General features: G+C 45.5%; 1 protein-coding gene across 13 annotated transcripts in view; it reads right to left on the minus strand.

Moving 5' to 3' along the window:
- hfp (Poly(U)-binding-splicing factor hfp) overlaps nt 1–12,447 on the minus strand; it is a 121,840-nt gene that overhangs the window by 48,817 nt on the left and 60,576 nt on the right. For all 13 annotated transcript variants that reach the window (XM_084591614.1, XM_084591621.1, XM_084591619.1 and 10 more), the window contains 3 exons: nt 8,167–8,235; nt 7,714–7,816; nt 137–265 (listed from right to left, as the gene is read on the minus strand). In XM_084591614.1, coding sequence (XP_084447740.1) covers nt 137–265; nt 7,714–7,816; nt 8,167–8,235 — 301 coding nt within the window. The remainder of the gene's footprint in view (nt 1–136; nt 266–7,713; nt 7,817–8,166; nt 8,236–12,447) is intronic.

Genomic DNA, 12,447 nt, shown 5'->3' on the forward strand with positions numbered 1-12,447 from the left:
CTGTGGTTGATATTCGTTTTTAATTACCATCCGCCATATTGGGGGCACGAGTATATGCACTATTTGTTGCTTGCCAATTCTTTTTTCCGACCTCTGTCATTGTTATGGTCGTAAACAAAAAAGAAAAAGTGCTTACCAGGGCATTATTGGCAACTGCATCCATCGCCTGAATCTTCGCAGTGGCTGCTGCTGCTGCCACAGCTGCAGCAGTTGGCATGCAGCTCTGTGCACTGGGTGGGGTCAGTGCGTTGGGTGGTGTGATGGCCTGGAAAAAATGCATCTATTCACAGCATGCACTCTCCATTTGGGCCTGCATTCACACACCTTGAATGCTCTGCAGCACCAAAAACACTCTGATAAGGAAAGAACAGTGAAGAGAAGAGCGCTTGTTTACGTGCACTCAAATGTTGCAACTCTTTCCAAGTTCAGGCCGCTGTAGCGTTCCAAGAAAAGAAAAATTCCAAATGCTTTCACATACCACTTATAGGGAAAATGGCAGAATTTGGATGGTGGTTGTTAGTTTTTTTTTTTTTTCTTAAAGCAGCAGTTATGACCACTTCCGGAGAACTGCATCAAAAGGCATTTCCTCGCTGTTCGTCTCGTGAGGAGAGAAATAAGAATGTCATGGCGTCCGGTCAATGACAATGGACCACTTATCACTAAATCCAGACAGGACCAGCAACACAGCAGTGCCCCTGTCGGGTGTCTCAAATCAAGACAGAACTGGTAGCATCCTGTGTCACCCTGCTGGTGCAAGTGAGTCATGGGTGGCAATGTTTAGTTGCATCCACCTTGTTAGGGGCAAACGCCTGTTGTCAACCTCCTCAAAGGAAAGCCGCTGTTTTGTCGTTTATTCGCTCCGAAACCGGTTCCTGGAGCACTCATTGCTGTGTTAACGCGCATCAATGGGTCTCCATGAGAAGACTGCACCCTTCCTTTACCTGAACATCAGGGACAGAGACGTCGGGGTTTCATTATTCTTGGCTCATCAACATCATCATCATCATCATCATCAGCCTGATTATACCCACTGCAGGGCGAAGGCCTCTCCCATATTTCTCCACTTAACCCGGTTCTGTGCTAGCTGCATCCACTTGACCCCTGCGAACTTCTTAATCTCATCCGCCCACCTAACTTTCTGCCGCCCCCTGCTACGCTTTCCTTCCCTTGGAATCCAGTTTGTTACCCTCAGCGACCATCGGTTATCCTCTCTTCGCACTACATGTCCTGCCCATGTCCATTTCTTCTTCTTAATTTCTACTAGAATGTCGGTAACTTGAGTTATTTCTCTGACCCACTCTGCACGCTTTCTATCTCTTAATGTTACCCCTACCATTTTTCGTTCCATAGCCCTCTGGGTTGTCCTCAACTTAAGTAGAACTCTCTTGGTTAGCCTCCACGTTTCAGCCCCATAGGTGAGTACAGGCAAGATGCAACTGTTGTATACTTTCCTCTTGAGCGATACCGGTAAGCTGCTAGTCATAATCTGCGAGTGCTTGCCAAATGCGCTCCATCCCAATCGTATTCTTCTTATTTCCTTTTCGTGGTCCGGATCTGCGGTTACTACCTGTCCTAAGTAGACATATTCGCCTACTACTTCCAGTATTTCGCTACCTAATGTAAACTGCTGTTCCTTCCCGAGGCTGTTTCTTGGCTCTCCTACACCTTAACACAAGAGGTGCCATGCAGTCTAGAATCCCTCAAACAGCCCGTCACTTGTCTATGACCTTCGAGTAGCGATTCTGTGGCTATCTTTCTTTTTATAACGTCTCAGGGCCTGCAACATACGCGTTGTAAACAATATCTGCAGCTCGTTTTTCAGGACCTAAAGTGGTGCGCAGAGGTCACAGTTTACCAGTTAATCTTAATTTCTTACTTTTGAGAGCACAGAGCTTTCTTTGTAAGCCGAGGAACCGAAAAATCTAAAAATGGGAAAGCCCACTTCTTTGGCTTCGTACGCGTCTGTTCACAGCCTCCACCATGTGCACATGCTGCGCCCACTGGCATGTCTCTCCACGCACGCACATAGGGGGCTCATAGGTAGAACTCTCCACTCCAACAGAAAACAAGTATTGGGGAACAAGCTTCAGCTTGTGCTCCCTATATTGGCATCTTGCCCGACAATATGCTGCAAGGCTGTGTAAATCAAACTAGAATCACCACCATGTAGTCAAATGATTGTGCATGCTATTTATTAAAGAGCAACTTGACATGCCTTTTTTCTTCATGAACACACAAGTAAGGTAAAAAGGGTTAGGAATTTCCAGTAACCTTATCTTAACGAATTCACACCACTGCCATATTTCTAGCGGATATACTAGGTGTTTCAAATGATTCAATGTAGATTTACGTTTTCATAACCATGCAAGAGACACTTCAGCGCAGTCTGTGCAGCTTGACTGTACGATAGGGCAGACAATAAGCTACAAAGTACAACAGAAAGGTAACTCAATTTAGCCTCATTAATTTTGTTTCACGCACATAATTATATAGCAAAAGGCTGTCAAGAGCAAAAAATTCCAGAATCGGCATTGTGGTTCATGGTAAGAATGTTAAAACAAATGGTTTTAGAGCCTCTTCAAAGTCATCTTCCCCAAGCTACACATTGATGAAATAATTCCACTTGAATCAAATATGGATAGTTTGTGTATTTTATGACATAAAAGATGGTTATGCTATTTCTGTGCAATACCACACGCAGGGATGCCATTTTAATAGGGATGTAGAATATTCAAGATTTTGAACACGAATCGAATATGTTTTCAAAATTTTTTGAAAAATTCCCGAATACAGTCGTGCCTCGTTAATACGACCCCCGTTAATATGGACGACTTGAATCATGGACAGTTTCTTCTGGGAAGCAAACTTTTTTCATGTATTTAAATATGGAAACTCGCTGTCCAGCCGGTGGACACGAAAAAAATGCACAGCTCCCATTAGCCCCCATGCATATTTGTCATGTTAATATGGACAGTCATGAAAACGAAACAGTTATACTGCTTCAAAGAAATTTGCACTTCTGACTTTTGTGTACAGCACTACATGAACGTAGTGCTAATGACTAAGTGATTGTCCTTTTTGCTTGTGGTTTCATATTTTATATCGAGAAGTGTGTTATACTGCGTTACGAATTTTCGTATATCATGAATTCACGTGAAAACTGCCTGCAACTTGCGCCCTGTAGAAAGCCGCATTCAGCATATTTCAGCCGACTGAATGCTAATGTGCAGCAGGGATTTGTGGGAGATTAATAGTTGTAGAAGTGAAGTAATTTATTCGTGAAACGCTATAGAGAACAATATGCAACTGCACGACATTATTTTCAATTACATCGCATTTGAAGCATAAGGGTGAATGGGATAATATGTTCGTAGCTCCTAATGCCAGCTTTGCTGGCGCCTCTATTATGCGCTAAAGCAGTCCTTATCCTAAGAGTTTTCCTGCTTTGTTATTATGGATGACTTTGCGCAGGAACCAAAGTGTCCGTATTAACGGGGCACAACTGTTGCTTCACCGCAATACTTAATTGTGTGCAGAGAAGCATCCTTTTCGTAGAGGCAGGCACCTTCCCTTCAATAAAGAAGGCCTTCCTAGGAGACTATATGCGCTAAGCACTTGACAAACGACATTCTCACCTCTTCTCAAATGCACGACGTCCATCGTGCAGGTGATAAAATTACTGTGATGTAAACACTTTTGCAGTTCTTTAGGCCCATTCAATAACTCATCTTTCGGTTAATTCTGCAATTTTTTCTGGTCGTTTGAAACCAAATAACAAGAGCTTATTATAAAGTTTATCCTGGATTTTCCAGCTGGGTGTACTCTCCTGTACAATTATAGTTTAATTTTATTTGCAAATACCATGTGGATTCTTAAATAAGCGAGACAATGTTTACTGTTTTTTTTTTTTTTTTACTTTTCACCAATCAGATATTGAATGAAGAATACACCCCTACATATTTCAGCAATGCGCACAGAGGTATAACCATTTCAGCATTCCATTAGACCCTATGTTTGACGTTCCATATTTCAAACTACAAAAATTATAAACTGGACTCTCCTTCATGATAAGGGTCTTTCATTTTGCAATATAATGTTATGCCTTAAAACAAAACAATTAGAAGTAAATCAGCTGATTTTGTTTAATTAATAGTCTTTTCATATGCCTGCCGTGTCATATAAGTGGGGGATTGAACTTTTCCATTTTTAAACTTTGAAAATCCAGCTGACTTTTTCGGTTTCTATTCAGTTTCTAACAACTGATTCTTATTGGCAATTTACTATAACAATCTTCTGTGCTAAAAATAACTCTGAATCGTGTCTGTTTTCTTTTTCATGAACAGTTATTTTACCAGTTTTTTACCAGTGAAGATGGTAGTCATAGGAACCATGTTTGATTAGTGAAATCTCATTACTATGAATACAACAGAAACAAATTTTGCAAATTTATGAATAGCTTAAGAATTCAACAGACTGACAGCATTTTCAATGCAAAACATTTCACAGCTAAAAATTTCAATATAAGCAGATATTTCCAAACATTGTACATAATTTATTTTCTACTCAAGGAACACCAGTATTACCAATTCGGCTAAAAGTAAGAGCGCATGAAGCAGAAGATGCTCTTTTTGTGAGCACGCCCTTAGCTATCATCATCATCGTGACTAGTTCCAACTGTTAGCGGCACCACAAAGCTGTGGCTTAATGTGCTATTGTAATCAGACATGGGCATCCTTACGAGAGCGTTCTCACCCTCACTTCGAGGAATTCACTTGGCGAGGTGATGATGAGGGAGAGCTCAACGTTACCAGACTAGGTTCAGTTTTCACACTTCTTCCCTGCTTGCGTGAATCCACCACCAAATCTCGTGGTGCTGTCGTCGCCCTTTGGTTGAACGGCACGGCTGGGGCAACATCACGCTGATTTGGCTGGCTTGGCAGTGCGTTTTTTTGCTGCTTAGGTACTGACCGCCATTGCCCGTTCTGCACATTGCAGTCAGCAAGTGAATGATGCTTAGTTCATGGCTACACTGGTGGCTATGCACCTGACACCAACAGGCCAGTCCAGCATTTCTTCCCTGCTCGCAGCAACGAGACACTCCGCATGAAACAGGGCCAACAAAGAGCTCTCTGCCAATGTTTGTGACATTCATTTTCATGACGAAGACAGCCAGAAAAACTGCATACATATAATCAACAAAAAGGAAATGCAGAGTGGCAAGTGCAGCCTCGCTGAGGTGCTGGCCCAAAGGCTTTGCCAAGTCTTCCTGCCTCTGAAGAAGCAGACAAGAAAAAACGACTCAATGTGCTGTGTGTGGTCTTGAAGATGGTGACGTGAACAAAGAAGGGAATGAGCTCGATCCAGACACTGGTTCTGTCGCTGTTTAAGAGCACATATTGGGCGACATGTAGTGTGACAGCTCGGAGGATTGCCCATGAATACAGGAATGGTGATAACAGGGTTCCACAAATAGACACATGTATTTGGATAGATAAAGAAAAGCTGGCTACAGTAAGCGCATACTGGCACACAACAATGACGTACGTTACCATTACCACTGTTGAAGACCTGCAAAATCTAATAACCACTTGTTCATGTTTGTCAAGGTGCACACGGAAGCAGCTGCTGCACACCAAGTCCTTCCACTGTAGGCAACTTGCACATTCTGCCATACCCAGAAAAAAAACTCATGCAAGGAGAGGCACCTAGCAAGGAGGAACCATTCTTAGATAGTATCAAGAAGCTAAACAATGCAGCTGTCAGCTAAAAATTCAGCTGGCTATCAAAACATCTTTAAAGCAAGGAAAAGTCCCACAAGAGATGATGAAGTGCCCATTACTTCGCATTGCAAGTCCCAAAGCATATGGCCTGCTGTGCAGCATGAACCTGCACCCACTTCCCACAAGCAGCAGAGTTTCAGGCAGTTGCTCTTAAATCAAACTAGAAGAATCACTTCTAAAACTGTTCATCCCTCTCAAATGGGTGCAACCAGGCACCTGGCTTTGTACTTGCTGATCTGCATCACAGTGCACCAATTGTAGCAGCAGTCAGCCAAAGATCAGTGTGGACCCATGTTGGAGTGAAAGCTGGACAGTCCTGCTAAAAAAAATCCCGCATCCTACCCTTAAAGGTATACTGAATAAAAAAATTGGCGCCGAGATTTCCAGCGCAGATCGTAGCTCTCGCATTGGATGTGACCAAAACAATCCACTTTATGAACAGAAATGAGTGGAAAGTAAGTATTTTAATGAATATATCTCAAATCACCGCACCTAGCAGGCTCCTGCGAAAGCTCTGACAAAACCGGATATCACGTCACAACTACCCCCATCGCGGCCGGTCACACCTGTTCATTTTTTCTTTCCCCCGTGGCACTCGCAAAGCGCAGGAACGGACATGCTTTTTTTTTTTGCTGCTCGTGTTCCTGTGCACAATTCATCCTTCCCTCCCAGCGTGAAAACAATTGTCCGCAATACGCGCCCTCTGTACGCGTCCCCCTCAACCTCCATCGTGTGCAGCATTTCACACTTCGCAGCATTGTGCACAACATGACGCGGGGGAACCGACACTGCGTGTAGCCGGTCAACCAACTTCAGGTGCGGGGGCGGCGGCGGCGGGATCGCGGGGCCATGACGTTGCTGAGGGCAATTGTGACGTCACATCCGCTGGCTCACAGTCGGGAGCGCACTACCTCTGACCCGGTGGCCGTTCAGAAAACGTCAAAAATACAGCCATCCACTCAAAACTAACCCAAATTTTGTGCCTGTACTGGTGTAATCGTGTCTTAAGAATGCGATTGTGGTGCTTTCTCAATATTCTAGGATATCATCTTAGAGCGGGCATCATGATCGCAGCAGCTGACCGTGTGCTTTCATTGATTCATACATGCAAGGATAAACGACTCCCGCCAAAAAAAAAAAAAAAAAAAAGCCCTGCCGCTTCTTAACGTCCGCAGCCGCCATATCTTACGCTACGCCGCGCGTACAGCACACCGATAAAAATGAATGACTCTCGCAAAAAAAAAAAAGAGAAGAGAGAGAGAGAGAGAGACAGAGAGCCACGTCAGCCGCTGCGCGCAGGGTGTTCGCAACAAGCTAAAGCGTCCGACGTCTGTCTGAAAACGGGTTGAGCTGGCTTGGCGCATGCGTTGCGCGTGCTGAAGGAGAGAGAGATAGCTCGGCATAAGAATGGGCACACCCATGCACATGGCTTGCAAACGTCATGTGTTGGCGCGCGGAAAACGATAACTGCAGATGCACGCACTTTTGGGGAATGGGCCCGGCGCTGGCCCGACCAGCCGTCGCCGAACTGTTCCTTTTCACTCCTTCCGCGCAAGGCTTGAAAACGTCACGCGGCAAACGGCCAAGGGTGATGCGATCATCTTTGGGGAAGGCACACTTTTCAGTGCGCGGTGCGGAGTTCGATATATCGAACGACCGGTGAAATAAGGTTCGATATATGACGCGGCTTTCCTATACTTTTACATGGGATTTTCAAGGGGATATTTCGCGAGTTTGATATAACCGGGTTCGACTGTATTCACAGAATGCTTTACAATAATGAGCATATTTGCAAATGCATCCCTTTTGACGCAATTTGACGGCCGCCTGCTCCCGCCACCTGCAAAAACATGCCCCTCAATTGACAGTGGCACTACTCTGGGCGGCATAGAGTGATGGGTGCTGAAGGACATCATCATGAATGGTTACTTACCCTTCCAACTCGAAGATACTGTCCGCCAAGGTCAAAAAGATTCATTGATGCTATAGCTTCATTTGCACCCACATTGGTTTCATACTCAATGAAGCCATACTCTCTGAAAAGAATGGGAAGGCAACACTTAGAAGACAACCCTAACACAGAGCAAGCAGATTGCAGGGCACACAGGACAGACCACACACATTTCCTTGTGATGCAGCTCACGAGAACCCCCTCAGCACCACAATGCAAACTTCAAATTACAGTAGCTGACCAATTTTTACCAGTACACCTGCAAAACATTTCAGGTATTTTTGAGGCACATGTCTCATGTACAGCATTTGAGCAGAAATGCCTCTACATTATCAAAACCAGCTCTGGCTGATTTGTAATGAAAATGCTGATCGTGCCATGGCTCAATGCACGGCATAGCACAGTGCATCAGCAGCACACGGTGACGTCTCTTACTTGTGCTTCCCAGGGGTTGATGACGGTATCAGTTTGCAGCTCCTGATTTTGCCAAATGCTTCAAACACACTGCAACAACAAAAATGCAAGTAGCATGTTAGTTACGAAGCACTCATGAAAGCAAAGGGGAAAAAAAAGTATGCATGGAAAAAATTCTTGCTTCAGTATACATGTTTGCTTCTCACACTTAGAAAAATAAAGCATCAAATTATTAATACAAGTTACTAATGCAAGTTTGGATACATTTAACAGACAATGGCAGCCAGGCAACATCATGTGCCCTGCACTGGGGGTGTGCAATCGCGTTAAACCAAAGGAAATACAGCGCTAAGTTTTAGACGAACCACACAGAAAGACGGACGGGACAGGGGTGTGCAAATACATGAAATTTTGAATATGTTTGTTATACAACTATTATTCATATTCTGATATATTCAGAATTTTGGAATATTGAAAAATTACATAATACATTTTTCGAATTCATCGCAGTTTCATTGCCTGTGTGCCACGTGGACTGTGGAGTGAAGCACCCTCCTTTTTGTAAAGAAGGACCTTCCTATTTGAGAAGAGGGGATAACTGTTAATTCAGAGATTTAAGGTCAAATTAATGAGTTTACTGTATTCTGCAGCAATATGACAGCTCCACCCAGTTTCATGCAGGTTCTTACAAAACATTGGAACACAGAATCGTATACACATCCGTGCAATTCTAGTTTAATTTTACATGAAACCTCGTTATAACGAACAATTAAAAAATCGGAAAATAGTTAGCTCTATCCATAATTCGTACTCAGCGAAATTCAATCAGAGAAGGCACAGCAACTTGGAGGGTGCCTACTTGGGTCACGTCCATTTATTTACGTGCAAAGAACTGCGTTATCGTGGCCTGCTTTTTTGTGTTGATTGCATTCCGTATCATGCCCTGTTCCACAGTTTGCAAACACTCAACAAGGGCAAACCCACTGCTCTCAATAGCACTGCAGTGGCTGCGCAGTAAATCCAATGCAGCAAGCGCTTCTTGTGAAGTCGGAATGTTCTCATTGTCTGCAGGGTCAGCCTGAGCTTCGTCTGCGGAATGTTCAGAAACTTCCACAGCGATTTTGGCGTCCGTCAGTACAGGCGTGGTCGCCGCGATGTCGTCGCCGCCTACAAAGTCATCTACAGTCATTGTTGTGGGCATGTCACCAACAAAACGCAAAAAATGGTTCCAGGCTCATCGAGCTCGCGGAGCTCTACATCTGCTTCTGCTTCGTCGGGATCGTCCCCATCGTCACATGATGCACGGGCCTCTGCTGGAACAAAACCTCCGTGCCGGAAGTAGTTTGCAATCATTTCGCCTTTCACGCTGTCCAATGCTGCTTCAATGCCCCCAGCAAGTCGATCTTCAAGTCAAGTCACGAGAAGAGTGTCAATCAGTCTCCTCTTGTAAACTGCCTTGAAGGCCCTGATTTTATCTTGAGCTTGGTCTTTAACGTAAGTGCTGCTCTTTTTTTCACGTTCACCGCCATCACAGCACTACGCACACCCGCGCACCACACTCGACACGACGACCGACGCAGCCTCCGCCGAACGCTACGACGGCCACGCCGCGACGCCGCTGCTAACACTAAAAACGCAAAAACCAAAAAGGCAAAAGCAACCTTCGATCGCGCCGCTGCCGCCGCTGCTGAAGCGGCGCTGCAGCAATTGTGACATGCGAACGATTTCTTATGGCCTCCAAGATCACCTCCGCACGAACAAACAGGCAAGCGGGGGTAATCTCGGAGGCCATGGAATTCTTTGGCTGTCAACTCCCAATGCCGTCGTGGCATCTGTGGCGCTGTCAGCGCCTGCGAGGTAGTCCTGAACGTTTGCTGCGCCGCACAACACACATGTAGTGCAACGAAGCCTGCCTCCTGTTATTAAAAGAAGGTAGTGCTTGGCGTCGCGAAGTTCGTAATATCCGTTTTATGCCGAACCGCATTCGCTATGGGAAGTTAAAAATACATGTGTTTGACAAAATAATTTCGGAAGAGTTGGATATATTCAATAATTCGTAATATGCGTGTTCGCTATATCAAGGTTTGACTGTATTTGCATCAGAAATAAACAAAATGTTTGCTATTTATTAACCTCCAATTTTTTTTCACTGATCAGATACAGTTGAACCTCAATAGAACTCATACTTTCTGGGAAAAACTGTGCTGCATCTTCCACTGGCGTAAATGATATTGCGCATGCCTGAAACCTTCCACTTTATTTTGCATTCGTAAGAGTAGTATAATAAAGCTATAATAAATATCACCCAAGACGTGGTGGGGACATTTTCAATCCTTTCGAGTTCCTAGCGCCACTTCCAGCACTTCATAAGTCCAAAAATGCGATGCCACACTTTAAACTGTGGAGAAACAACACCCAATTTCAACTAACCAGGGTATGGAAACTATGCAAATTGCGGTGGTCTCGTTCGAAAGAGCACGTTTTCAGCTTTCTATTCCTTGCAAGAAGCAACCCTGTACGCGCCATCATTGCAGAAAAAACCCAAAAGTAACAACCAGCGCGCGCAGCTATTGGGTGGTTGAGGCACATGATTAAAATGACGCCTTTTGGTTGGCCGCGGCAAACTAGCCTCGGAAATCCGACGCCCTGCGATGCCATTCTGTCTTTCTCTTCAAGCTAGCGCAACGCGAGAACTATGCCAGGAGGTGTGAAGAAGTACCACTCTGTGCACAAGTTCAGGCGAAAGCGAGCAAAGGCCAAGAAACGTGTTGATGGCACGTTATCATTGCCGCCTGTGACTGGTGATTAACAAGCAAGTGCCAGTGCTCCGCAATTGCCTGATAGTCGCGTTGCGGACAACGATGCTCCTCCGACTCTGCCGGAAAACAGCGATGTTCGTGCCAACTGCAGTCACATATGAAATGACACTGCGCCTGTCACAAACAGTGACATAACGCAAGAAAGTGCCCGTGAGCAGGCAACGCTTGATTGCAACTGACGCTGGCAACTGCATGGAAGACTGTTCTCTTCACTGGTTCGCAGCATCGGCCGGAGCAGCTGGATGCTCTGCAGTGCAAAACGTGTGGCCTTGCCGTGCGACAACTACGGTGAGATGTGGGATTCGCAGAGTCGACGGCACGAAAAGGTGCAACCCTTTTGAGGTCAACGTTCTGGCTAGTCAAGAACGCTGCCAGACAGCAATGAAAGACATATTTTCAGTGATAGGATTGTCTCGTCGTGGAATACACAACAAGACATTTCAACAACATCTAAAAAATACTCTTGAACCTGCTGCCACCCGAGCTGTTGTGACCGCTATGGCACAGGCCGTGCAAGCTGCGGTGAATGTGTAGGACGATTTGTGTTTTGGGCAGAGGGAGAACATTGCCGTGTGCTACAACGGCATGTGGATGACCAGCGCCAGAAAAAAAAGTAGAAATGGAGGCAGGCAAAATTCTAGTTGAGACGTCGCTACAGCTGCACAGCCTGCACTACACAGCCATGATGGGGACAATCGCTCATTCAACGCCATTCAGGATGTGAGAGTATGTGGCTACAAAGAGGTAGCGAAAGAAGACCGCATCAATCATATGCAGAAGAGCACGGAGACAGCACTGCGCAACCTCTTGCAGAAGCACAATGGCGAGGGAAAGCAAAGCCTCGGCAAGGCACGACTCACAGCCGAGCTATTTTTGACAGGCTGGCTGTGTATATAGATGATGTGGATGCCATGCTGTGATGGTGGCGTATTATTATGTCGCATCCACTGATAACCGCCCCAACCACACCTTGTGCCCAACTAGTGAGCAATCTGGTGAGCTAGGCAGGAGCCTGAACCCAGCCACAAGTACAGCCTGCCAAGTGATGTTGTTGAAGCTCAAAACCAGCCTACAACCACTTGTCAGAGAAGAGCTTCCTGCAGAGGTGCCTGCAGGGGAAAACCCAGAACTTGTGGATCCACAGGGAACGACAAGCATCGCTGTTAGCAATGGAGGCCGCCACAGCAGAAGCTGTGCTGCGCTTTAGTGCTGGCTGCAAGCATACGGCTGCAGCGATCATGCAAGAATGTGGATACTGTAACAGTAACTGGCTCCAGGAGAGCCGAAGAAAAGAACTTGCACCTTCACTTGACCTTTGCTAAAGCAGCAAAAACATGCACCCACTCCAGGTGCATTTTAAAGCACTTCTTGCCTGGCTAAATATAGACGATTTTACCGAAGGGTGCTGCCATGTTGGGGCGCTGGGCTGCTTCCGTAGCAAAGGAAAGAGTTAACGACACCCCCCCTTAACAGCCCAGGGTCG

Source organism: Amblyomma maculatum, chromosome 1 (assembly GCF_055883805.1).
Source record: "Amblyomma maculatum isolate TAMU_Amacu chromosome 1, ASM5588380v1, whole genome shotgun sequence".
NCBI classification, from domain to species: Eukaryota; Metazoa; Arthropoda; class Arachnida; order Ixodida; family Ixodidae; genus Amblyomma; species Amblyomma maculatum.